Source organism: Sphaerodactylus townsendi, linkage group LG09 (genome assembly GCF_021028975.2).
Source record: "Sphaerodactylus townsendi isolate TG3544 linkage group LG09, MPM_Stown_v2.3, whole genome shotgun sequence".
Classification (NCBI taxonomy): Eukaryota; Metazoa; Chordata; class Lepidosauria; order Squamata; family Sphaerodactylidae; genus Sphaerodactylus; species Sphaerodactylus townsendi.
This window is the reverse complement of record NC_059433.1, coordinates 90014505-90038647: the sequence shown is the minus strand read 5'-3', so window position 1 is coordinate 90038647 and position 24143 is coordinate 90014505. Positions and strand designations below refer to the sequence as shown.

Sequence of the window (24143 nt, the reverse complement as noted above, 5' to 3'; positions counted from 1 at the left end):
AATATTCCCAGATATTTTAATGCAGTCACTTAAAGATTATTGTAACAATTTTTTTTGGTACTACTTAGTTTTTTTTAAAAAAATGATGGCAAAACATATAACAGGGATAAGCAATAAACCGTAACCGTTCTGAAAATGTCACTGTTCTCTAGCAGATCCGCACAGCGGACACACAACATGCACACAAACCGAGTCTTTTTGCATGCAGCAGTCACGTTTTATAGACGCTAAGGTTAGCAATTAGCAAATAAGAAACAACACAACAGGCCACTGGCTATCTTATGGAAGGCTGTTCTCTTTGCATATATTTAGCCAGAGTATTATCCTGTAATCCAAGACACTTACAAAATAATGTTAAATGATCCAGTATGAAACACATACATAATATTTCATCTCTTCCAATGCTTCCACCCCCCTCCCTTCCCCCCAAAACAGTTGCAATATTAATTTATTTTGGACCTAAGGATATTGTTATTCCATCACATTACCCATAGGGGGACAATGTGCTCATAAGCCACAGCATTCAGCCTGCAACCCTGTGCACAATCATATGAACTGAAATTAATGGGGCAAGAAAGCATAATAAACAATGTGTGTGTCCAGAATAGCAGCCAATAGCTCTGAAGTACACATTTTTCTGTTGCTCACACCTGACTTACCAACAGGGGCTAGAAGGCCTCTGAACTGCACACATAGTTAATGAAAGCACAGGAAGAAACTGACTCAAAGCTTTTCTGCAGGCCTTCTCAACTTCTCTGCCTTCCTTCTAGCAAACTGTTGTGATACACAGTGACTTCACACAGCCAGTATTAAGTGAGTTAATTCAAAGGCACTGAAACCTCATTGATCCTAATTGAAAGCAATACACCCAACCAAATAGTTTTCTACCCCATCTGTTCAGGCCTGCCACCAGCTATTCAATTTAAGACAATTAATAGTTTCAGATATCCTAACTGACCCAATAAAGGCACTCATTTAAGCAGGACTGCATTAACAAAGTGAAAAACCAAGGGCAAAATGGGTTCAAATGGAGCATTTTACTCCTTCTTGGCATTAACAAAGCTGAATAATGCTTATTCTGACTTTTTTATGTGCAAGGCTTGATAAACTGAATGAGAAGGCACTCAATGATCAGGCAACGAGCATTGATGAATGGTCATTAGGACACCCCCCTCATCTTAAAGCAAGGCTATTCCACAAAGTGGCACACCAGTTTGAAAGGGCGGACTCAGTAATGTCCAGATTTCTCTACTCGCTTGTTCCACCTTCATTCTCAGACCACTGGCCACCAAATGAGGCTGACATATTGGAAAATAATCTGTCATGGGTGAATGGTAAATAAAAATAGAAGCATTAGCGGGGCTTTCAAATTCAGATCTGCTAACTTTGTCAGACCCCAAAGATTTGATTTTCCACCCAGCTGGAAGCTATTAGTGTTTTCACAAGGAAACCCACTGACAAGACAACCCTACCTAATACATGAGCAGCTTAAGAGTTTTATTTTTTATTTTTAAAAAATTGGGGGGGAAGTCTCCTTTTGGGTGCTTTCCTAACATTATTCAATAGACTGTCAATGAGATATATACTAAGCGCATCACCACATGAAGATGTACAATAACTCCTTACAGCTGGCAAACACATTTGTATACTAATTTCCGCCTGGTAACTTTTTTAAAACCTGAAGAAGTTCTCTAGTACTATATCTGTGGCATCTTAATTTACATTAATTGGAAAATTCACTCTGCTACACATTTTTAATAAAAAGAATCTATGTGGTAACTGTACTGTAAGCACCTGCATTAAAATACTTCTACTAAACTTAAAAAGCAATGTTCCAGCAGAGATCAGAGACTTAAGTAATTTTCTTTCATGTCGCAAAATGAGACAATATTCACATTTTAAAGGGGTTGTCTTTATTTCTCAGAAACACCATTAGATTATATGGGATTTCAGCTCTGAATACATACGGTTAAATACACGCGCGCACACTCACCAGAAAATGTCAAGAGGTTTCAGTGCACACTTCCTTATTGGCAAGGTTTATTCTGTTTCTTAAAATAGTTAATTGTGAGATTTTAGATCATGTACAGCTGAGTGACATGGAGATTTAAAAACTGTTAATTCAAGTGCTTTAAAAGCTGAAGTAGGAAAAATGCAAAGTTTTTCTTTGTCAGTTGGTGAGTAAGGATAGGTGAGTAAGATCCATGACATTTTCATATATTACTATGTTTAGATGCAACACCTAAAATTCAAATGTACCCTTCAAACATAAAGTGTGAATGTGACAAACATGTTTGCAAGCATATATATCAAACAACTATAGCTGAGAGGGAGCCAGAATTGGCTGTAGCTCTATCTGGAATATGCTCTAGGATAAACCTGGACTAGATTTATGCAACATGTCACCCAGCCCAAAATAAAGAGCTAGCTTTTATTCTGGAGTCAATTAGGGCCATCATATAATCCACTACAAACTAACAAAACACAGAATGATGGAAAAGATGCTCTCACTACCAATTGGAGAATGAGTTGAATACAGGAATAATGTAGACTGGGACAACTTCAGTAGTATTTAACAATAATTATGATATTTCAAACAAATATACATGAAACAGAATAACTGAAATGGTACCATAAATATGGGACTATAAGTGCCCATACTAATCCATACAGTGTGGGGATATTACAGAATAGAAATGGTACACTGCACAGCATGTAGTTTTATGATTCATTAAAGGGACAGCATTAACTTTTACAAAATGTAGTCACTGTGGTTGCAGTTTGAAGGAAAATACATGTGAAGGGGATGAAGGCTTCTGAAACCTTCTCTTTTCCTGTCAAAAATCATGCCACCAAAATGCTTTACACCACTGGGAAAAACCATGTATGCGTCTCTGCCTTCAAACTACACTTTCAGTGGCTACATTTTATAACAGCAAGAATCCTTAAAGAGTCACAGAACTACATGCATGATAATACTTTCACATGTAGATGAAGGAAACCAGATTCCCATTTTCCTTTTGCTCTCAGAGGGTAGAGAATTGTCTTTCTACATCATTTCCCATCTGCTAAGTGGGAACAATAGTGACCTACCCACCTCACAAGCATATCCTCATAGATACAATTAAGACTGCAGCTAGGGTTGCCAACCTCTAGGTGATGCCTGGAGATCCTCTGACATTACAGTGATCTCCAGGCTTAACAGAGATAAGTTCTCCTGCAGAAAATGGCTACCGCATATACTCGTGTATAAGCCGAGTTTTTCAGCCCTGTTTTAAGGCTGAAAAATGCTCCTTCGGCTTATACACGAGTCCTGCTTACCAGCCGGCTCTTCAGGCCTCTGCCGAGGCTGGGGGCACGACCTCCAACCACTTGTTGCTGCCCTCCTCGGAGGGTGAAGGGAAACCCTGGCTGGCTGGGCTTCCACAAACCCTAGGGAGCTCCTTATTTGGGCAGTGACTCCCCCTGATGTCATTGCCCAAATAAGGAGCTCCCTCCACCTCCTGGTTGCCTGGGTTTCCTCAAACCCAGCCGGGAGGCAGAGGGAGCTCCTTATTTGGGCAATGACATCAGGGGGAGTCACTGCCCAAATAAGGAACTCACTCTGCCTCCCGGCTTCCCACCTTCCGCTTATAAGCGAGTCAATATGTTTCCCCAGGTTTTGGTAGTAAAATTAGGTGCCTCGGCTTATACACGAGTTTATACGGTACTTTGGAAGATTGGCTGTATGGCATTATATCCGGCTGAGGATCCTTTCCTCCCCAGCTCTGCTCTTCTCAGGCTCTACTGCCAAAATCTCCTGGTATTTCCCAACTCAGAGCTGCCAACCACAACTGCAGTCTGCCTTGCAAAGTGAAATGCGAAAACGATAACACTGACAACACTCAACCAGCCTGATATCCCATATTGCTAACAGTAGCCATTAGTAAAACAGGGTTAGCCATGACATTTAGCTAAGTAGCGGGCATTGACTATTTCTGCTCTAAAAATCTCTTTTATATTCCATGTGACCAATGAATTCTATTATTCAGTGTTTTGGGACTCTAGTCATAGTTCGTGGCAAGACGAAATGCCCAGCCCCCAGTGGCTTGTACTCTTCTGTCTTGACTAACAATTATTATTCCAACTAACCGTTCAGCCATTTTCTTTTCATTATACAGAGTACTTGTAATAGAGAAAATCCACTGACTTAAGTCTCCATCATCAGCTCTCATAAGCCAATATTGTCTTTTGGATACATACGACACTTTCCTAGTTTCGTTGGAACCATTCGGTTCTCTGGAACTTTCTTTACGACCTGGTACAGACGATTTACACTACACTGAGAACTTTTTTTGTCTGTCCCAGTATCACCATCTCTCCATTTTGACAGATAGCAATTTAGTTTTGTTAAAATGAAAGGGTGATAGTGTATGCTCCAGTGAACTTTCCCCTCCTCTCGGCACCAGAGACAAAAACCTGCAGCTCTGCTCCGTGCTGGCAGCCATCTGGACAGCTTTCTCTCAATGACTGCCCAACACCAAACTGCAGGCAACATTTCAGGGCTTCGGAGCTGTGGAGCTATTCATGACAAACCAATTTCACATTTTCTGCTTGTACACTTGTAACAATAAATGCTAATGAAGACTGTGAATGACATTTTTAAAGACAATAAAAAAGGACTCAAAATCCCTTGCATATGGAGATACTGTTTTCTAAACCTCACCTTCTGTTAGGAAGCCATTAGAATTGGGGGCGGGGGGTGGGGGGTGGTGGAATAACCTTAGGAGAACAATGAGATGATCAAAGCATAATGAAGTCCTAAAGAATTCCAAAGAAAACAATGTTTGTAAGCTAAGTTAATGACACACAGATTTTTATGCCAATGCACTGCAGAACCACCTCCGTGTGCGCACAAGCAACCCTTTCAAATGCTCTGCTGCTTCTTATCAGAAAGGCTCATTAATTATTGTCTGTTTCCAAAGAGCTGCAACTTTCAGTGATTGTGCATAACCTCAAAAGCTGTACATTTAAATGATTTAATTGTTAATCTTTAGTTGAGGCCGAAGGTAAACTGTTATCATTAATTGATTTGAAAAGCTATGCACCCATAAAGATTAAGGTAATAAACAAGCATGGTAAGCAAAACAGTCCGATTCTGAGCTTTTTGGGTTTAAAAAATCAGCCTTTTACAATACCATTATTAATGAGAATTTTAAAAAGTACTTTAGTTTGAATAATTGGTATTCCCTTATAATTTACAAGGATTAAGACATTTTTTGCAAGATCCACCAGGTGGAGCAAATATGCAACTGTAGAGAACTTTCTTTTCAATGTAAATTCATATCATTGTTGGGGGGGGGGGGGGGGGGGATGCAAATAACTCTCCCCTCCCCAAATAATTTTTTACTTTTCTTTGTAAAACTGTTATTGATTCCTTGGCTATGCAACATGACCTAGTTTAGCATTACTCAAATATTTCGGCTACCTGGATTTAGCCCTATCTCTATGTTAGCGTAATGCTAATTGTTTTTTTAAAAGGTTTATGCTGTTAAATTATATATCTTAAGCACCAAGGTTGATACTGCACATATAATTACAAGCTGAATTTTAAAAAAACAACAACAACGAAATGAACCTTGCCCCATCTAGTTTGGTCAACTGAGGTACAGTGACTGAGAAAATTGTATGCTTCCGCATTAGAATATAGTCCGAAATGAATATGAGAACTATCATTCATTTTTATGCACTGCCTTTGCCAAAACCATCGGTTTGTGCTAATGTTATTGAATAATGGCACTTTGATGCAAGAGCATTTATGCCAAAATGTATTTTTACTTTCAAATGTATTGGGGGAGCAGGGCAAGGCACTAGGACACAGACGGATCATTCTACAACAAAGAAAGTCTGGCAAGATTTGCTGTGTGAAGGAAGAATATACAGTCTCTACTATAATCTTACCCAGTTTTGCTAACTCTTGATGCAACTCAGGACATGAGTTTTCTCATGGTCCTGGGCTACTCATGTTGCTTATTTTAATAGTTTCCATGTCTCCCAAATAATACTAGTGTCTCAAATGGGCCAGAAATATGTTGTGTGCTGTCTTTAAGTGATTAAGCCAACTCTTTGCACACTCTGGCCATGCAGTGAGGCTATCATTATACAGCTTTTTGTTTATCTAATTTTCAGATAAGATCTTTTTTGGGAGGGGGGGTGGTTAGGGAGCTAAAGTTAACCGATGACCAACTCTTGATGTAATTGAAGCCATCACTGGGTATTGCCTGCCCACCACACACAAAAGGTCACACAGTTCTACAAAAATTGGAACAGAAGGTCTCTTAGTCTTCCAGAGCCACCGAGTTTCTGTTAATGGACCAAAGGAATAACAATTTCTGCTCTCATTGAGAACCCTCATTTTCCATGTTGATCAGAAAGCAGATATTATGATGGCATCCACATGAGGACAGGCTTGTGTGGTGTCACTGTTACTGATGCAGCTGTCTGTACAGCTCAGATGCAACAGGGCTTCTGCATGGCTGGTTTCCCAATAGTTTCCCAGTCCAGTATGTAAAAGGTGATAACTGTCACCCTCATTCAAAGGGGGGCAGCGGCAAAAGGACTCTAGGGAGCAACTTGCACGAGAGTGTTTGCCGTCCCTGGGTCACTTATCCTGGTGGAAGGGGCAGACACACCAACATCTGTCCCACAGCCCTACTGTCTGGGCTGTGGAAGGGCTGCATTGGCATCCCACTGGCAGGGGGCAGGCCATGGTGTTTTGGGGGACAGAACCAAGATTAGTCGGTTCCCACAGGAGTGAGGGCTGGGAGCATGGTGCTTTTGGTGGCTAAGTCCTGTAAGCCCTATAGGGCTTTTCAGAAGTTGTGCTGGGGGTGTTGGACCTTTTTCAATCTCCTTGTGCCTCCAGAAAACCCTTTAGGAGGCATTAGGGTGCCACCACACTGGGGCCACACTCCACCCTTTCCAGGTTTGGATGGGGCCATCTACCTCCTATCCATTTGTTTCTAAGAAAACTGTGTAAAGGGCTGTATGTAGGCAAAAAAAACCCTTAATCCCACAAAATGGTAGCACGGATCAAGAATAAGGCTGATGTGGAACTGGATATATAACCAAAAATGGGACTCTCCTTGAAGATCAAGGCTGAAACCACCTGATCTTTTTAACTGAAGATGCCAGCATTGAACCTGTGACCTTCTGTATGTCAAGCTTGACCACTGAGCTACAATCCCTCCTTGATTATAATTTTATTTTCATAAGACACAAATTAATGATTTTCCTCAAACATCTAAAATCAAGAAAACAGCCATAGGATCTGTTTGAGCAAAAGCAACAACTTCAGAAACAACCCAGCTTAGTATTGTTGTGAACATTAGAAGCACATCAGTGCCAGAATTATAAAGGGAAAGACTAAGAAGAGCCAAGTTTTGTGCTCTTTTTTTTTGAAGAGGGAAAAAAACCCAAGCCTTTCTGCCAAAGTTGTAACAGCACCAACAGGAACCTCACATTCCTGACCAAACCCTCTCGTACACAATACCCTCTAAATTAAAGGAACCCAGGCCCGGTAGAGATAGCCGGCTGTCAGGAACCAGCCCTGACGTTTGTGAACAGACGGGGTTGACTTTGCAGGATGTCAGAGCAGCAAACTGCTGCTCGAGATACTGCGCTTTCACACACTTTCAACTGGGATGTTTTGCTCTTCAGGTAACTAAATAAGGAAGCAGGGGCTGGTGTGTTTGAGCCTGACCCTGGTGGTATGGCTCCAAGATTCTGCATATCAACTTCCGCAAGAACTGCCTGGAGCATCAACAGAACTGTCCCCCTAGGCAGACTGCCTCTCCTCCTCTAATTCCTAAAGGGAAAAAAGACTAAGGCAATAACCCATCCTGAAGTAGCTGTTTTACTTAATGTTAACAACGTTACTTGCATTGCATGAAAAAGAGCCTTTCTTAAGAATGGGGGGAGGATTTTTGCTCTTCTACATAGTTTATATGGCTGCTGGGACAACAGGTACATTACATATGCAATATCAAAGGTCAAGAGAGTAAATAATCTTGTAAAATTGTGGTACCTCTTACAGCTTCTTACAAAATCATTCTTTTTGTAAAATGAACATGAACACAAGCCTCATTAGCTGAGATGCTTCAGAGATACAAGATGGGGGTCAGCTATGCAACTATAAAGATCTTTTAGAGGCTTCACTGTCTTTGTTCTGCCTCCTTATCCTCTTCCTCAAGAATTTTGGAAATTGTATTTACCCTTACCCACAAGGCTAACAACTTCTGAATTGTATGATGCACAACATATGACTGGCAAGTGATGTGAAAGAATATACGACGACAACGCGGCAACTGACCTAATTTCCTACTGTTTAAAACACTGTCTGAAATGAGATACATTTTAAAATATATATTTTAAAAGGTAACAGTCTTGCTTCAAGAATCTGCTGAATGGAACGTGGACTGAAAGATGAGGGAGAAACAGAGTACAAAAGCCTGCCTGCTTGTCCGTGTTCAACACAAAGAACATTAAATGAAAACAACTGGCATGCCGCCAAATTCCTATAGAGGCAAAGAGATTCAAATAAATTGATTTCACGCATCACACTGACCTGGGATCAGTGAGCAGTGGTACAATATACTCAGAACTCTGTGTGAGGCAAAGCCCATTAATGTTATCAGACCCTCAGTACATTCACCAAGAAAGAAAAAAACATATACCCTCATGCAAATCTCCCTCAAAACAGAAATTTGAGGCTGAATTAATAAAGATATTCATTTAAAAACCAAAGGCACCCTGTATCTTCTCATTTATTGGCAACAATGTTTTAATTCCAGTTTCTATGCAGTCTAATAATAGTCCATATTGTTTGGTATGCTTTCATGTGCTATACGTGCAGTAATGCGGTAACCACCACATTAGCCACTTGAGAAGTGGCTCAGACATCTGATTGGATGGCTTATTTTTTTGAATGTTGGCATAACAAAAGAATGCCCCACTTACTACCGTGTTTCCCCAAATATAAGACAGTGTCTTATATTAATTTTTGCTCCCAAAGATACGCTATGTCTTATTTTGAGGAGATGTCTTATTTTTCTGTGTTCTGTTCGTCGGGCATGCTTCCAAACAAAAACTTTGCTATATCTTACTTTCAGGGGATGCCTTATATTTCGCACTTCAGCAAAACCTCTACTATGTCTTATTTTTCGGGGATGTCTTATATTAGGGGAAACAGGGTAGTAACATGCAACATATACAAAAACAAAAGAAGGGAATGGAATCCCATTCCTGCCCTCGATACAAAATCCTGCAGGAAGATATACAAATGTGAATACATAGGTTTCTACACTTGCAGCAAATCTGACCCTGTTCAGAGAGTGATCTAATGACTTTGCTACCCCATTCCTGCCCTTGATACAAAATCCTGCAGGAAGATATACAAATGTGAATACATAGGTTTCTACACTTGCAGCAAATCTGACCCTGTTCAGAGAGTGATCTAATGACTTTGCTACCCATGCAAATTACAGGTCTGTCATTAGAGTACAACATTTTCAACAACAGCACAGAACCTCAGGTTCCAAAGGCAGTTCGTAACTGACCATAAGCACGCAAGTATCTGTCAGTAAACAAAAGTAGATTAGAGAAAGAAATTCTCCACCACTTTTTTTAAAGATTCTTTAAAAACGGATATATTTGTACTTCAAAACTCTACAGTGTCCCTTGTGAAACCACACAACAAAAACAGCAGCTTCAGACACAACAGCCAAAGACTCAAAAAACAATGTTCAAGTTCATGGAAGCCACTGCTTGATGGGAAAATCTCACAGTGCTACCAACTGGGGCCAATTCCTTTGGTCTGTACAACCAAGTATAGACTTATCCAGAGGTGGGATCCAACCAGTTCTCGCCACTTCTCTGGAGTGGTTACTAATTTTTTTCAGAGTGCCGAGAAGAGGTTACTAAAGCAACCTCCCTGCCCAATAGGGACTGGAGGTGCGTGTGTGGGGCGGCGCCCCTGTTTGAATCCCACCACCATCGGAACCTGTTATTAAAATTTTTGGATCCCACCACTGGACTTATCCTATTCAGTGCCCAGCACTGGAAGATGGCAATGCTGAGACTGACAGAACAATACAATTGGCCATGCCTATGAGGTTTCTACTCACCTTGGTAGGTTCAGATCTTGGCATAGAGAAGTGGCTTCTATGAGACTGAGGAAACATGGGCAGGAGCTTTCTCAAGCTAATTCATAACCCCTGTACAGTATATGAAAACATTTCAGAAGGGTTTACTGATTTTCTTGGATCTTTCATGGGTCACTATGCTATTTTATGGAACACAATTCCATTTTGCTATATGTAACTTGACCTAGCTGTGAGACACACACAGAGGGAATGTGTATAAGAGATTGTTCACCTTTGAATTCACTTTAACCTCTGAAAAATTAAGAGTTCAAAGTTAGTTCCCAGGTTCTTATCCCAGATAACAGACTGTGAAAAACAGTCCTAATTCTTTTTTTGGCTCCCCCTCTATCTCCTTCCTTTAAAATTGTGTTGCTTTGCAAATTAAATGTATCCCTGTTTCGCATGTCTTTCATGTGTTATACAGAACTCTTGTACTATTTTGACTGTCATTTTAAAACTCAACTCCTGCCCAGCGTTTTCTTGTAGATTAAGACCAAAAGTTGCATAGAACTCATTTCTCTTAATTGTTCCAACACTGACACACAGAGAAATGTGTACACCCTTGTGTACAAAATCAAACCAGATCTGCTGATTTTCTATACATTCTTACAGCATTTAATCAGAGAACTGTCCCTGTTGTGCTCTGTTTAAAAGCTGAGTCAATCTCAACCCACTCAGTGCAACAATAGGAACCTGTCTGAGATCTGAATTTCCTGATCAAAGAGATATGCGACATAAATAAACAAGAGCTAGCATGAATACAGATGGGTTTTCTTCACCCAAACAAACCAAGATAGTGAAGAAATTGATCATATATAGAGTTAGCAGGAATTCCTACTCGGGACCATCCTGTTAGCTTACTGTAGCTAAAGCAAGAGAAGTGTTCTGTGACCAATGAAAACATATTTACTGAGGGACAGTGTATGACATTTAACTTCCATTGAGAGAATATACTAAGATGCAAAGATAAATAACTGCAAACAGTAGATTTAAAATGCCATGAGATGCAAAAGGAGATTGACAGGTTTTCCTAATCTCATAGAAAGTATCTTTCTCATAACAAAATATGACTTGACCACCCCAGATATACATTTAAATATCACAAGAAAAAGTACTATCAGTAGACACTGGTCCATTCTGCACATCTGGGGGACATCTTAAAAAGAGGCAATGGCTTCTTTTTATTCCACAAACCCAAAATAAGACATCCGGGGGACATCTGAAAAAGATGCGGCTGTTGGTTTGGTTCTGGACAGCAAAAATGTCAGAGGGGAAAAGATACTTTTTCCCACCCACCGAACCATTCTGCTCTCTGGTCTTTTACAACCTTCTCTTGTGCCCAACATTTTGTGTGCTGCTGAAATAATTCTCCCTGCCTCCATTTGCTAGAGGTTGTACCAAGACGTTTACTCTGCAGGCTTCGATCCTGGGTATCTTTTCAGCCCCAAAAGTACATATTTGTACTCAGCTTGTTCTGTCAATTCCAGCAATATACAGTTTTCCTATTTTTTAAATTTTCAAGGAGCCATCTTCATAGCTATGCAGAGACGCACAACAGAATCTTAGCCACCCAGAGGACTGCTTTGCCTCCCATCGAGAAGCACTGGGTAGACCTACCCTCCACGGACAGTCCACAGTGGGCAGGTCTACCCAATGCTTCTCAATGGAAATTAAAACAGTATTCCAAGCAGCTAAGATTCTCTTATATGTCTCTGTATAGCTATGAAGATAGCCCCTCAACAACAACAACAACAACAACAATAACAACAATTGACAGCAGGGTAGAGGACAAAGAGCTGGAAAAGATCACAAAATACAAGGACCTACAAATTGAAGTTGAACGATTGTGGCAAAAAAGAACAACAGTAATCCCACTAGTCGTCGGTGCTCTAGGAAGAATCCCAAGAAATCTTGAAAAACATCTGGAAAGCCTAAACTTGGACAGAACATCAGTCCACATGCTGCAGAAAGCAGCACTTCTAGGAACTGCACATATTCTACGCAAATACCTCTAATATCCTAGGTCCTTGGGAAGGACTCGATATTCAGAGATGAATTCCAGACACTTGTGCTGTGTTGTTATGTGTATAATAATAATAATAATAATAATAATAATAATAATAATAATAATAATAATAATAATAATAATGATAATGATAATAATAACGGAAAACTATATATTGCTGGAATTAGAAGAAAGAGCTGATTACAACTATGAACTTTTGGGGATCAAAAGGAACACAGGAACAGAGCAAATGTCCTGGGGCAAGCTTTAGCAAATGGAGGCAAGGAGAATCCCTTCACCAGCACCCAAAATGTCAGGTGCAAGTGGAGGGTGAAACTGACCAGAGACTGAAACTGTCAGGTGGGAAAAATAAGACGCCTCCTGACCTCTGTCTTGCACACAGCCAGGCAGGGAACAGCTTGCAGGCACCTTAAGGGAAAAAAGGTGCACTTTCAAGGTTTTTTTTTTTTTTAACAAAAACCTCCTTCAGCTTAAATAAAGTGTCCCAAGGACATCTTGGGAGGAAAGCAGTGCAGAATTCCTTCCCAAGGCACCTTTTTTAGATCCTCGGGACATCTTATTTGTGCTGTGAGGAACAGAGCACTGTTGTTGTGAATAGGTTTTTATTGATATACATTCAAGCTATGCCGAAATATATTGTGGACTTTTTATAATTACATGTTTACATTTTTTTTGCCTCAGTGTATTTATGTGAGTGCATATTAGTGACTTTGTCTGGGATACACAAACATGCTCTTCCCAACTGAGGATCTGACAAAGTAGACGCTAGTCCATAAAACTCCATGACAATGTAAGACTCCCAGCACTGTAGAAAGGCTTTGCCACTAGAAGAACAGATCTGATCCTTTGTTAACAAAGTGCAACTCAGGTCTGTTATTTTCAGCCTTAATGTTGTATCCTATAGATGTCGTCCTGTTGAGGGAAACAGATCTTGCCCTTTCCCCCCGGCAGCCTCCTGTGACCTTTCAAAAGGCCTTGCTAGGAGTCCAGAACCTTTTGTAGACAAAGAGCAAGCGGATAGTAGTGAGGAAGAAGAGAAGAATTGAGTGAAATCATTCCTAATCTCTCTTCGGTCAGCTGATCAACTTTTTATGGCTTTTCACATGAATCCAGAGAAAAAGTGTGGGTTGCTAGATGGAGGGGAAAAGATGGAGGAAACAGATCTGCCATAGATAAGCTGTTTTCATCCCACTGATTTCAGTGGCAAAGTTAAATACATGGTTAAGAGTACAATCTTAATTACTTAGCTAGAAATATCACTGAACTTAGCTTGTGAATAAAGATACACAGGGGCAGGCTGCAAATCCCTCTCTTTGAAATTAATAGTTTAAAGAAGAGCTTAGTGGTGTATGGATTGTGACCTGATCTAAGGATACTGATGTGTAAAGTAAACTTGTTATCATCTGTTCTTATGTTTCATTAATAAGATCACACAGTGACACAAAACTACATTGTATCTCTCACAAGCAAAAGAAAAGTGGAACATAGGAGAGGTAGCAACAGTTCTGTATCTAAACATCCTAAAACATTATACTTCTCTTAGGCAAAAAAGATTCCTGCACAAGTTCTAACTTCTGAATTTAGTAAGGAAGAATTACTGTCAGGCAGAGACTTAAAAGAAGTAATCTAGGAATGTGCTTACTTAAAAAAAAAGTTGAAAGAGTAGAAAACAAAATCGGACAGATTTGATTCTAACAGCCATAAGGGAACAGAATTTTTCTTTCCACATAGTTCAGAAACTCTTATAAACTGATTTTACATTTTATGTTTTCATTACTACTGATTGTTTCCTGATTGCTTACTAGACCTATATGACAATCATTAAGTGCTGTACCTTATGATTAAGTGCTGTACCTTATGATTCTTGACAAATGTATTTTTCTTTTATGTACACTGAGAGCATATGCACCGGAGACAAATTCCTTGTGTGTCCAATCACACTTGGCCAATAAAGATTCTATTCTATTCTATTCTATTCTATTCTATTCTATTCTATTCTATTCTATTATGGCCAGTGAGCACAGTGAATTCCCCTTCTACATTAATGGGACTTCTCATAGATGCACAATCACATGAAGATGCAAAGAAGAACTGGGCCAGATGCAGATGTAGCTGGAAGTCATTTCTTCGAATGTGTTACTTTTTTCACAAGTGCCATAGTAACAGGAATCCTTGCAATTGCATATGTGTGCTGCCAGGCTCACTGTTCTCATGTGAGTGTGTCACTAATTACAATCTGCACTCTGTGTGTGGCCAAAAAAGTATTTGGAATGGCCTTTAGAAAAATGAGTTAAGATGGCAAGGACATTTTACATGGGAGGAATGTTTTTCTCTAAATGTGTGTGTGTGTGTGTATATATATAGAATATACACATATTGATATACAGATATAGCTTTTTATTCATTGTATGGACAGGATTCAGAATTTCTGACAATGGAACTTCATATAACAAAACATGGGGCTAGTGCCAAAAATGACACTATATGGTCCATAATGAGTCTTCTACTTCACTTACCTCCGTAATATCTAGTTCAACTGAAACCATGCATTATTAGCATTACAATGTAAGTTTCTCCACCCCATCAGCCGTTACAAATTACATGGTGAAGGATCAGGGAATTATGCATCAAAATATAATAGCAATGCATGGGCTAGTATGTTACAGATATGGTTGCCAGCCAAGTAGCATCTAGAGATCTATTCTGGTTGCAACTGATTACCAGGCAATCAAGATCCATCAAATCAAAGCCTTCGACAATACAAATCAAGATCAGTTCCCCTGGCTAAATTAGCTGCTTTGTAGGATAGACTGTATGGCATTATAATCAGCTGAAGCCCCTCCTTCCCCAAACCGCAACCTCCCCAGGCTCCATCCCCAAAATGTCCAAGTATTTTCCAATCCAGAGCTAGTTACAGAGCTGATGAAGGAAACTTGACATAGGGTTTCTGTTTTCAGCAGAAGTTGTATGTTCTATGTAACATCCATTTCTACCCTCTTCATAGCACAAGCAATCCCAAGCAACTCCAGATTTTGAGAGAAGGGGGGGGGGCCTTCATAATGCTCAAACCCCATTTCAGCATCCTCTACCTCAGCTTAAACAAGCTACTTTATGAGAGCAGAGGTTAAGAGGCTAAGCTGACTCTCTGGCTCAATTGGCCTTCACAAAATAACCACAGCTTATGGGTTGTTGTAAAGCAGGCCTCTACAATTCGAGAAGAGGCTAAGCTGACACTCTGGCTCAATTGGCCTTCACAAAATAACCACAGCTTATGGGTTGTTGTAAAGCAGGCCTCTACAATTCGAGAAGCCATAACAACTTGAAGCCTGCTTGTGGAGCCTAGTGCTCAACTGGCCCTTCAACCTTTAAACCCTGTTACACAGTTTAAAAGGTGGAGGCGGAAAGGGAATCCTCAGAAACAATGGCCTGCATAACTTGCAGCTATAGTTGAGAACAGCAAATACCTGCTTTGGAGGGGACTATATCCAACTGAAATCGCTCCTATCCCTAGGCTCCATCCCCAAAATCTACAGGAATTTCCCAACCTGAACTAGCAACCCTCCTTGGGGCACAGGCCTAACTGTTGGTAGAATACAAGCTCTTCTGTAAAAAGAGCTCAGTTGCTAATTGCTATCCTAGCATGCTTAGCAGCACAATCATACAGAAGAACAACTTTTGCCGTTATTGGGAACGTCTCTCTCCTTCCACAGCCAGGGGACAGCTAAAGAACTCTGCACTTGGTGGGGTGAGAAGTAAGGGTTGGAAGGGAAAGAGAAAGCAAGAAATCTTTCAGTCTGCAAGCCAACTTTCAGTGGTATGGGAGTAATTCAGGGCACAAATAACAGAGAAGATCATGAATGGCTTTATATTTAGGATTGGATTTCTAATTATATATACAGGCTTATGGTCCAGATTTACTGATTCACTGAAGTGGGGGTCCTGGTTGAAATCTATTGGGTGATGGAGAGTACCTTTAAGCCACAGCTGACTTACGGTGACTCTGTATGGTTTTTAAAGCAAGAGGTGGTTTGCCATCGCCTGCCTCTGCATAGCGACCTTGGACTTCCTTGGTGGTCTGGTCTCCCAGCCAAATACCAACCAGGACCAACTCTGTTTAGCTTCTGACGAGACTGTGCTATCTTGGGCAATTTATCCTCCCCAAAAGGGAATAATTCTTACATATTTTCTTCCTTTACTTCCATTCTTCTTACATAGCAATTACATTAACTTTTTTTTTTAAAAGCCTGAGTCCTAAAGGTGCCACAGGGTTTTTGTTGGCCTAGCTTAGTTCCTAAGATTGGGCTTAGTTCTTGTAGAGAAAGTTTTCAGACTATGCTTTTTGAGGAAAACATTCCCACATGCACAGAAAAATGTGCTCCCCTTACCTCTTAGAGTAGACCCTGGCCTCCTGACATTAAACTTGCTAAAAATGACAGAGGAAAAAAAGATATTTGATACTGATGTGTACAGACTCTTAATTATGGGACTGGCTCCTAGAGCCAAAGAAAAAAATCTTTCAAGCCCTGTTGTAAGGATTACTGAAGTAATAAATGTGAAGCACTTGAAACTCTCACAGTGAACTACTAAGCAGAGCTATTGCAGAAGAACCCCTTAAAAATCAATAGGCTTAGACTGGAGCAGTGCTGTAAAGGACGACACTATTGTCAAAGTACTACTTATTATGTTTAATACAGAATTTTGTCGTCCTTCCCCAAAATCAGGCTGTTTGAAGTGTGCAGGGTAGTTGCCATGGTTCAAGGCCAGAGTGTTGCTTTCCATACAGAAGGTCCCAAGTACAAACTCCAGCATCTGCAGTTACAAAAATCTGGTAGAAGACTATGTGAAAGACGCCTACCTGAGATTGTAGACCACCACCTGAAATTGTAGACAGCTGCTGCCAGTAACAGTAGGCAATGCTAACCTACCGATCTCAATATAAGGGGCTTTCATGTGCTGGTTGACACTTTATATAAGCATATTCGGAAGCCAACTTTCTGACAAAAGAAACCCCTGATTGTACAAGTCACCTGTTCTTTTGACAATTCAGTAGGTTTTACCCTTTATTACATTATCTTTGGCAAATTTGGTTTGCTAATGGAAGGAAAGTTTTGACAATCTATGGATTACTCTTATTTAGTACAACTGCAGAAATCGGTGATGGAGATCTCTGTTTTTCATTAGCAAAATGATGAAATGTGCACTGGTGAATCTAGGGGGCCAGGGGGTCATTTGACCCAAGAGCCATTCACATGGAGGGTGCATTTTAGCTTCCCCACTAACTCTCCTCCACATACCTAATCCCTGGCTGAACACACACACACCCCTCCCCTCCACTGAACTCCTCCCACCAAACTCCTCCCTGGCCTTGTCCCCACATCCAGTGTGTTGTCAGCCAGCACCACTTGGACAGAGGAAAAGATTTGTTGGTAGGTTTTTTGAAGGGGTGGCATGGAAGTATGGGGGCAGGGGGGAGTTTGGCAGAGGGCAAAGGGATTTCAGCCAGGGGCAGGGCACAGCATCCGGGGCTTGCCCCAGCTGCCATTTTGTGGTGGTACACCACTGGAACTCTGAGATGTAATAACACCATTTGAAAGGGCAACTTCTTTAAAAACTGAAAAAAATGCACCAATTAAGCTAAACCTAGAAGATGGCTGCTTTAACACTGTTTCTATTTGGCATGGCTCTGAAATACAAATATTGGGTTCCTGAAGTCACCTTACAGCAGTGCATCTCAATTTGCTAGACAAGTCACCAAACTGCCAAACCTAGATGCTAAATACACATATTTTCTTATGAGGAGATGCATTTAGGGTCTTGATTTTATTGATCTCTAAGGCTTCCTGGAACTTAATTGTGAGCATGATCCAATAAAAGCTACTTATTTTTTATATCCCACTGATTTAATGAATCATGTACAAAACTAAGCAGAAGAAAGCTAAGCATGTGTCTGAGTCCATCATTTAAATCAGTGAATGCTAATGTGCTCAGATTGACTTGATTGTGCTCTTTTACAGCAGGTTGAGTCCTGAAACACAAAGGGTTGTACCAGATGGCAGAAGGCCACAGTTCTCAAAGTTCCCATATGGAATGGACATATGTAGAGATGCATTTGAAAAATGACTCACCCCCTTCTTTGGGTAGAATTATGAGAAAATAAAGCATTCATAGATCGGAGAGAACAGAATGACAGGAAATACTTAGAGTTTTTCATGGATTACCTCCAGTATCTTCAGATCTACTATGATTTTCATCTCTAATAATGCACTTCATATTTTTTGTAGTGTATAGACCAGTTGTGGCGAACCTATGGCACGGGTGCCAGAGGTGGCACTCAGAGCCCCCTCTGTGGGTACACGCAAGCAGAGTTCGTCACGTGGGGGGAAAACGCACACACACATCTAGGCTGGCCTGGGCCGCTGGGCTAGATTATTAGCATTAAACCTAAGACCTAGTTTTGGGGAAGCAGTGTAGGTAACCCTGTTAAGCGCTGTTAAACCCCGCTGATTTTCATGCGAAGAACTAAAGCGCGATCCTTTACCTGGGAGTAAGCTCAGTTGCTGCCAATGGGGCTTGCTTCTGAGTAAACCCTCCTAAGGTTCACCCGCTCGAAGAGTTGCACAGTTGCTTCAAAGCAAAGCCATCGACTACCACCAAGCTTACTCCTGAGTAGCGCACGCCTCAGAGCCAACCGTTTTTTCTGAACTAAAACCTCAGTATTCCGGTTAAATTGCTGTGTTGGCACTTTGCGATAAATAAGTGGGTTCTGGGTTGCAATTTGGGCACTCGGTCTCGAAAAGGTTCGCCATCACTAGTATAGACCAATGAAGCTGCCTTATATTGAGTCAAACCATTAGTTTATCAAATCAGTCTTCTCTAATCTGACTGCAGCAATCTTTCACATTATCATCATCACCTACCGGATCCTTTAAAGAGGAGACTGAACCTGGGATCTTCTGCATGCAAAGAGCATGATTGTATGCCTCTACTGTTACCTCACTGATTTGGTTGTCACTCCACCAGCATTCAATACAGATCGAAACAGGTTTAAAAGCGATATGCCCTTTTCTACATAAATACTTGATACAGGCACACTTGTAATAATGTCAGGAGACGTCCCTCCCACGAATAAGTTGCATTGACATAATGGACAGAACTTTAAAAGGACACTGTCACAGCCAGTTGTCTTTAAAGCACTTCATTTTTCCATGTTTCCATTAATTCTAGTGGCCTCAGTTCTTATTAAATTATAAAGAGTCATTCATATGTACCGTCAAAACACAGAGAGGGCATAGAATGTGGGTTGGAGTCAATGTCTTCCTTTCATCAAGATGTATCCTATCCCTTCCACTAAATCTTTCTCCAGTGAAGTCATTTGGATCACCTTTGTGGAAGAAAGTCATCAGATCCCTTATTACTTGTGTTAGCAGCCCTTACACCTTAACCTCCCATCATACTATGGGATTTGGTTCATTAACAAAGTTGGTTGTAATGTTGGTATTGGGTCCATTTGCATAGATTTCAATGCATGTTCATATGCCTCAATTGTTACCTCACTGATTTGGTTGATACCTCTCCAAATCAGGAAGATAAATTTAAATTCACAGAGGTCTAGCTTGAATAGATGGAACTATGGTGCAGAATGAAGTATACCAACATGGCAGATTTAGGGAGGGCACAGAATCTAGTTCTTCTCACTTTATAAGATTTTTCAACCTTTGGGAAAATATGAACACACCCTTGCTTTTTTTTTTGTACAAAAATTCATCACATGTACAGTCCAACATTTAAAAGTATAATTTCAAATTATTCAAAGGAGCCAGGAAACACATGGAATGACAAGAAACAGATTTAAAACACAGTTTTAAAAGGACAATGCATAATTAGTCAATTATTTTGTCAAATAAGGTACATTAATTACAAGTCTGTTCCTTACCTTGGCAAAATTCAAAGTTCCCTTTTTTCCGGCAGTCACCTATTACTAAACTCAGAGCTCTCCAAGCGTTTCTTTTGACAGATATCATTCTCCACCAAGCGTCCTGCTAATTTTCTCTCTCCTTTCCTGACTGGGACAGATATTACGTTCACCAGCCCAGAGACCAATCTTTTCTATTGACAACAACAAAAGGAAAAAAACAAACAAACGAGCTTATCACAGCCAGTTTGAAGCACCAAGCCGCTCTTTTTACATGATAATACTAATTCTTTAGTACAGTAGCAGAAATTTTTATCCTAAAAACAATGGAATAGCTCTAAAGGTGTTGTTTTGCTTATAGAAGAAGCCTTCTGTGCATGAAGCAGAAGGGTAACTTTGCATCCTTTAGGATTTAAAATTTAATAAATAAATCACCACAGAGAAAATGGTGGACAACACTTCATACTGTGGATTATTTGAAAAGTCAATGAAGACTGGTATGAGATAATGGTCACTCACAATCATAGGAATTTCAAATCCTTTGAAGCAGTACTTTTAAGACCGGCATACCTTCATTAAACTACTCCAATGTTTCAGTGGAACAAATACTTTGGATACCAATGTGAAAAGGGGACAATTCCATATGATTATGATTCACTTATTGCCACAAAAGCAGAGGCATTCAGAGTGGCAAGAGGGAGTCCCAATATGCAGGGTATGCCATAACCTTGTCTTCCCTTTTCCCCTGCCATTGAGGTACTTTTTGCTGGCTATCTTTAAAAAAACCATCAACAAGTATATGATATGAGTACATTTTTTTAAAAAAAAGCCAACAAAAAGCTCTCAGTGGTGAGAGGTGAAAATGGCGAGTGTGAAGATAGATACACCAGACAAATAGCACCAGATGTGGGTGGGAAGTTCAGAAATCCATACCTTCCCATCCACAATGTTTTGACCTCGCTCTTTTCAGAAAAGTTGGAGCTAAGCAGGTTTGGGAAACATCACAGCAAATCAGGAGGAAGATGTTGCATGGATGCTTGGACAGTTTGAGACTACAGCAGAGCAAATCCATCATCTGGAAGAAGCCAGATTTAACTCTAAAAACCTGCAATCATCCAATCACTTACTCTGGAGTAATCTCATTGAATTCAACATCTATTGTTCTTCACAGTACAGTAATTGTAATATTCCATGCAGAGACACACTGATGTGTCATGAGAAATTAACTAATGAAACAATTTAAATACTTTTGTAAGCCCAAGATGACCTGTTCAAAGAGGGATAAAGTGCCACAGAACTGGTTACATAATGGAATTTCTCTGTTCATTTTATGATACATTATTTAATAAAATATTATGAAAATATAAGATCCCATTCTTCTTTTCCCTTCTTGCAGGTCCTGCCAACCAAGTGATCAGTAGTGGCTTGGGGCTGAGAGCATACACAGTGCACTTTCAAAACCAACCTGCTACAAAATACCCAGCCAGGCAATGTTTGGTGCCATTTCTCATAGACCCCTTCCGCACACGCAAAATAATGCGTTTTCAAACCACTTTCACAATTGTTTGCAAGTGGATTTTGCTATTCCGCACAGCTTCAAAGAGCACTGATAGCAGTTTGAAAGTGCATTATTTTGCATGTGCGGAATGAGCCTAGTGTGATAAACGAGAAATGTGTTTTCTACTAGGATTTAGGAGATGAGTCATAAAGGAGAAAGCTTGTAGCAGGACAATATAAGACTGCTGGATGAATAAGTTGCTGGGCAAGGCTTGTATCAGATTGTATGTATTGAATATGCTTATTAGGCTAATACATATTAACTTATCCTCCTGCTTTGATGACACATGGTATTATAATGAATATACAGGAAGAATATGGGAGGGGGCCACATATTAAGGACTAACATGTAAATTGGCAGACCGGAAAGTTGTGATTCTAAGTACCCTTAGACAGTGAGGGAACAGAGTGGGTGTGGCAAATTCAGGAGAAGGGAATAAACATGCCGTGGATATACTGTTTCAGTGGAGTCTGCCAATGTGGGGATGGCTCCCCTTTCTTTGCAAATAAAGCTACTTAAAACTCTCTTCTGTTGGCTTGATATTTGGTAAAGAAATATTGGGCACCACAATAGGATCACTGTTCCTTCCCCATGCCTCATTTTTCAAAGGTTTCCCATGTGCACAAATCTAGGAGTTACTCCTCATTAATATTTAACATACACCTTAAACATTTGGTGCCCCCCTGGAGTTATTTTGATCAGCACAGTGGGGCCACCCATTGCTAATGGACATTTAATTAACTAAAACAGATCTCAGTTATCAGAAGTTTGGGACACACTGCCATACTCTAAAACCAGTAAGTTTTGTATTCCAACAACAAAAGTTATATCTGTATTATTCAACAGCGACATAAGAACCAGTTCTTTTAAATTCACAAATAGTATTCTTAGTTATAATAAACATGGTCCTCACCATATTTTGTTTATTAGCATTATACAAACTCATTGACCAGCCTCCAACCACTTTTTCAGCAAAAACAAAGGGCTACCTCCAACTTCAGAAACCCTTCTCCAACTTTCTACAGGAGGAAGAGCAATGTCACATTTCAGAAGCAGTCTGGAAAAAGGCTTCACAAACTTTGCTGAGTTGAATGGCAAGACAGAGACCCTTGTCCTATACCAGTGGTGGCAAACCTATTGCATGGGTGCCAGAGGTGGCACTCAGAGCCCTCTCTGTGGGCACTCGTGCACAGAGTTCATCATGTGGGAGGGGGGTGGAAAATCACTCCCCCCACACACACACACACATCTAGGCTGGCCTGGGCATGATCCTTTACCTGGGAGTAAGCTCTGTTGCTGGCAATGGGGCTTGCTTCTGAGTAAACCCTCCTAGCATCGTGATTCGCCCAGTTTGAAGCATTTCACGGTTGCTTCACTAAGCTTACTCCTGAGTAATGCGTGTCTCTGAGCCAACTGTTTTTTCTAAACTAAAACCTCAGTATTCACGTTAAATTGCCGTGTTGGCACTTTGTGATAAATAAGTGGGCTTTTGGGTTGCAATTTTGGTACTCGGTCTCGAAAAGGTTCGCCATCACTGTCCTATACTGTGAAATCTCCAGTGGGTGAAAATGATTTGAGAATTTATTTCTTCCACCTTTTAAGCCTACATAGCTTAGTTATGTCCATTTTATAATTCTTGTATCGGAAGAACAGAGACTAACTTTTAACAATTAGTGGCCAACTTTCTCAAGACGCTACTATACTTTTAAAAGGTTTGTGACATACCATGGGTTTTCAGGGTTAGGTAAATGCAGCTACATGAAGAATGGCAATTTAAATTTGAACCTGCACACTATATGTTTGCAAGCAAATCCTACACAAGCACAAGAACAAAGAACTGCTGCATGCACTTGAAAAAAATCTAACCTGAATATATCCCACCAGACATTAATGCTCTGTTGTCCGGCAACTAATGAGATGTGATGACAATCAAGAAACAGACAAACTTAAAAGTAAGAGTTCTGAGGAACCATCACGTAATATTGTATACTTTCCCTGAAATCTCAAGTTAGGCCCAAACCCAAATGTACACATTTTTCAGAGTAATATCATAAAAAGAAATATATTCTGTTTGGATTGTAAAATGTCTACAGATTAAAGTAGCAGGCTAAAAAGTGTCAAATTCCAAATCCAATATTTTTTGTATTTTAAAATAAAGTTTAACTTTTTGCTATTATGCAAAACTATGATTTGCCAAAAGGAAAGTCCTTTTCAAACTATGAAACCTAAAAGATCAACTTTCATACTGGTTATATTTTTCACCTTTAAACTTACTCATTTTATCGTTATTTTTCAAACAAAGTAATTAACAAAGCATCTAATACTCTTGGCAGCATTTGTCATATCACCCATTCAAGGAGTTTCATGAATTTCATAGATCTGTCTTACTGCAGTGAAGGAATCTGTAAGAGATTTATATGAAGATCACAGAAATTAATTAAATATGACTGGAAAGATATTCAGAAA

General features: G+C 40.1%; 1 protein-coding gene across 4 annotated transcripts in view; it reads right to left on the bottom strand.

The window, feature by feature from the left end:
* Window positions 1-24143, bottom strand: part of RUNX1T1 (RUNX1 partner transcriptional co-repressor 1) — a 154536-nt gene that overhangs the window by 105847 nt on the left and 24546 nt on the right. For 2 of the 4 annotated variants that reach the window (XM_048507447.1, XM_048507448.1), the window contains exon 2: window positions 20141-20313. The exons of the other annotated variants lie outside the window; for them this stretch is intronic. In XM_048507447.1, the coding sequence (XP_048363404.1) occupies window positions 20141-20228 (88 nt within the window). In that variant the 5' untranslated portion in view covers window positions 20229-20313. The remainder of the gene's footprint in view (window positions 1-20140; window positions 20314-24143) is intronic. 4 annotated transcript variants of the gene reach the window in all.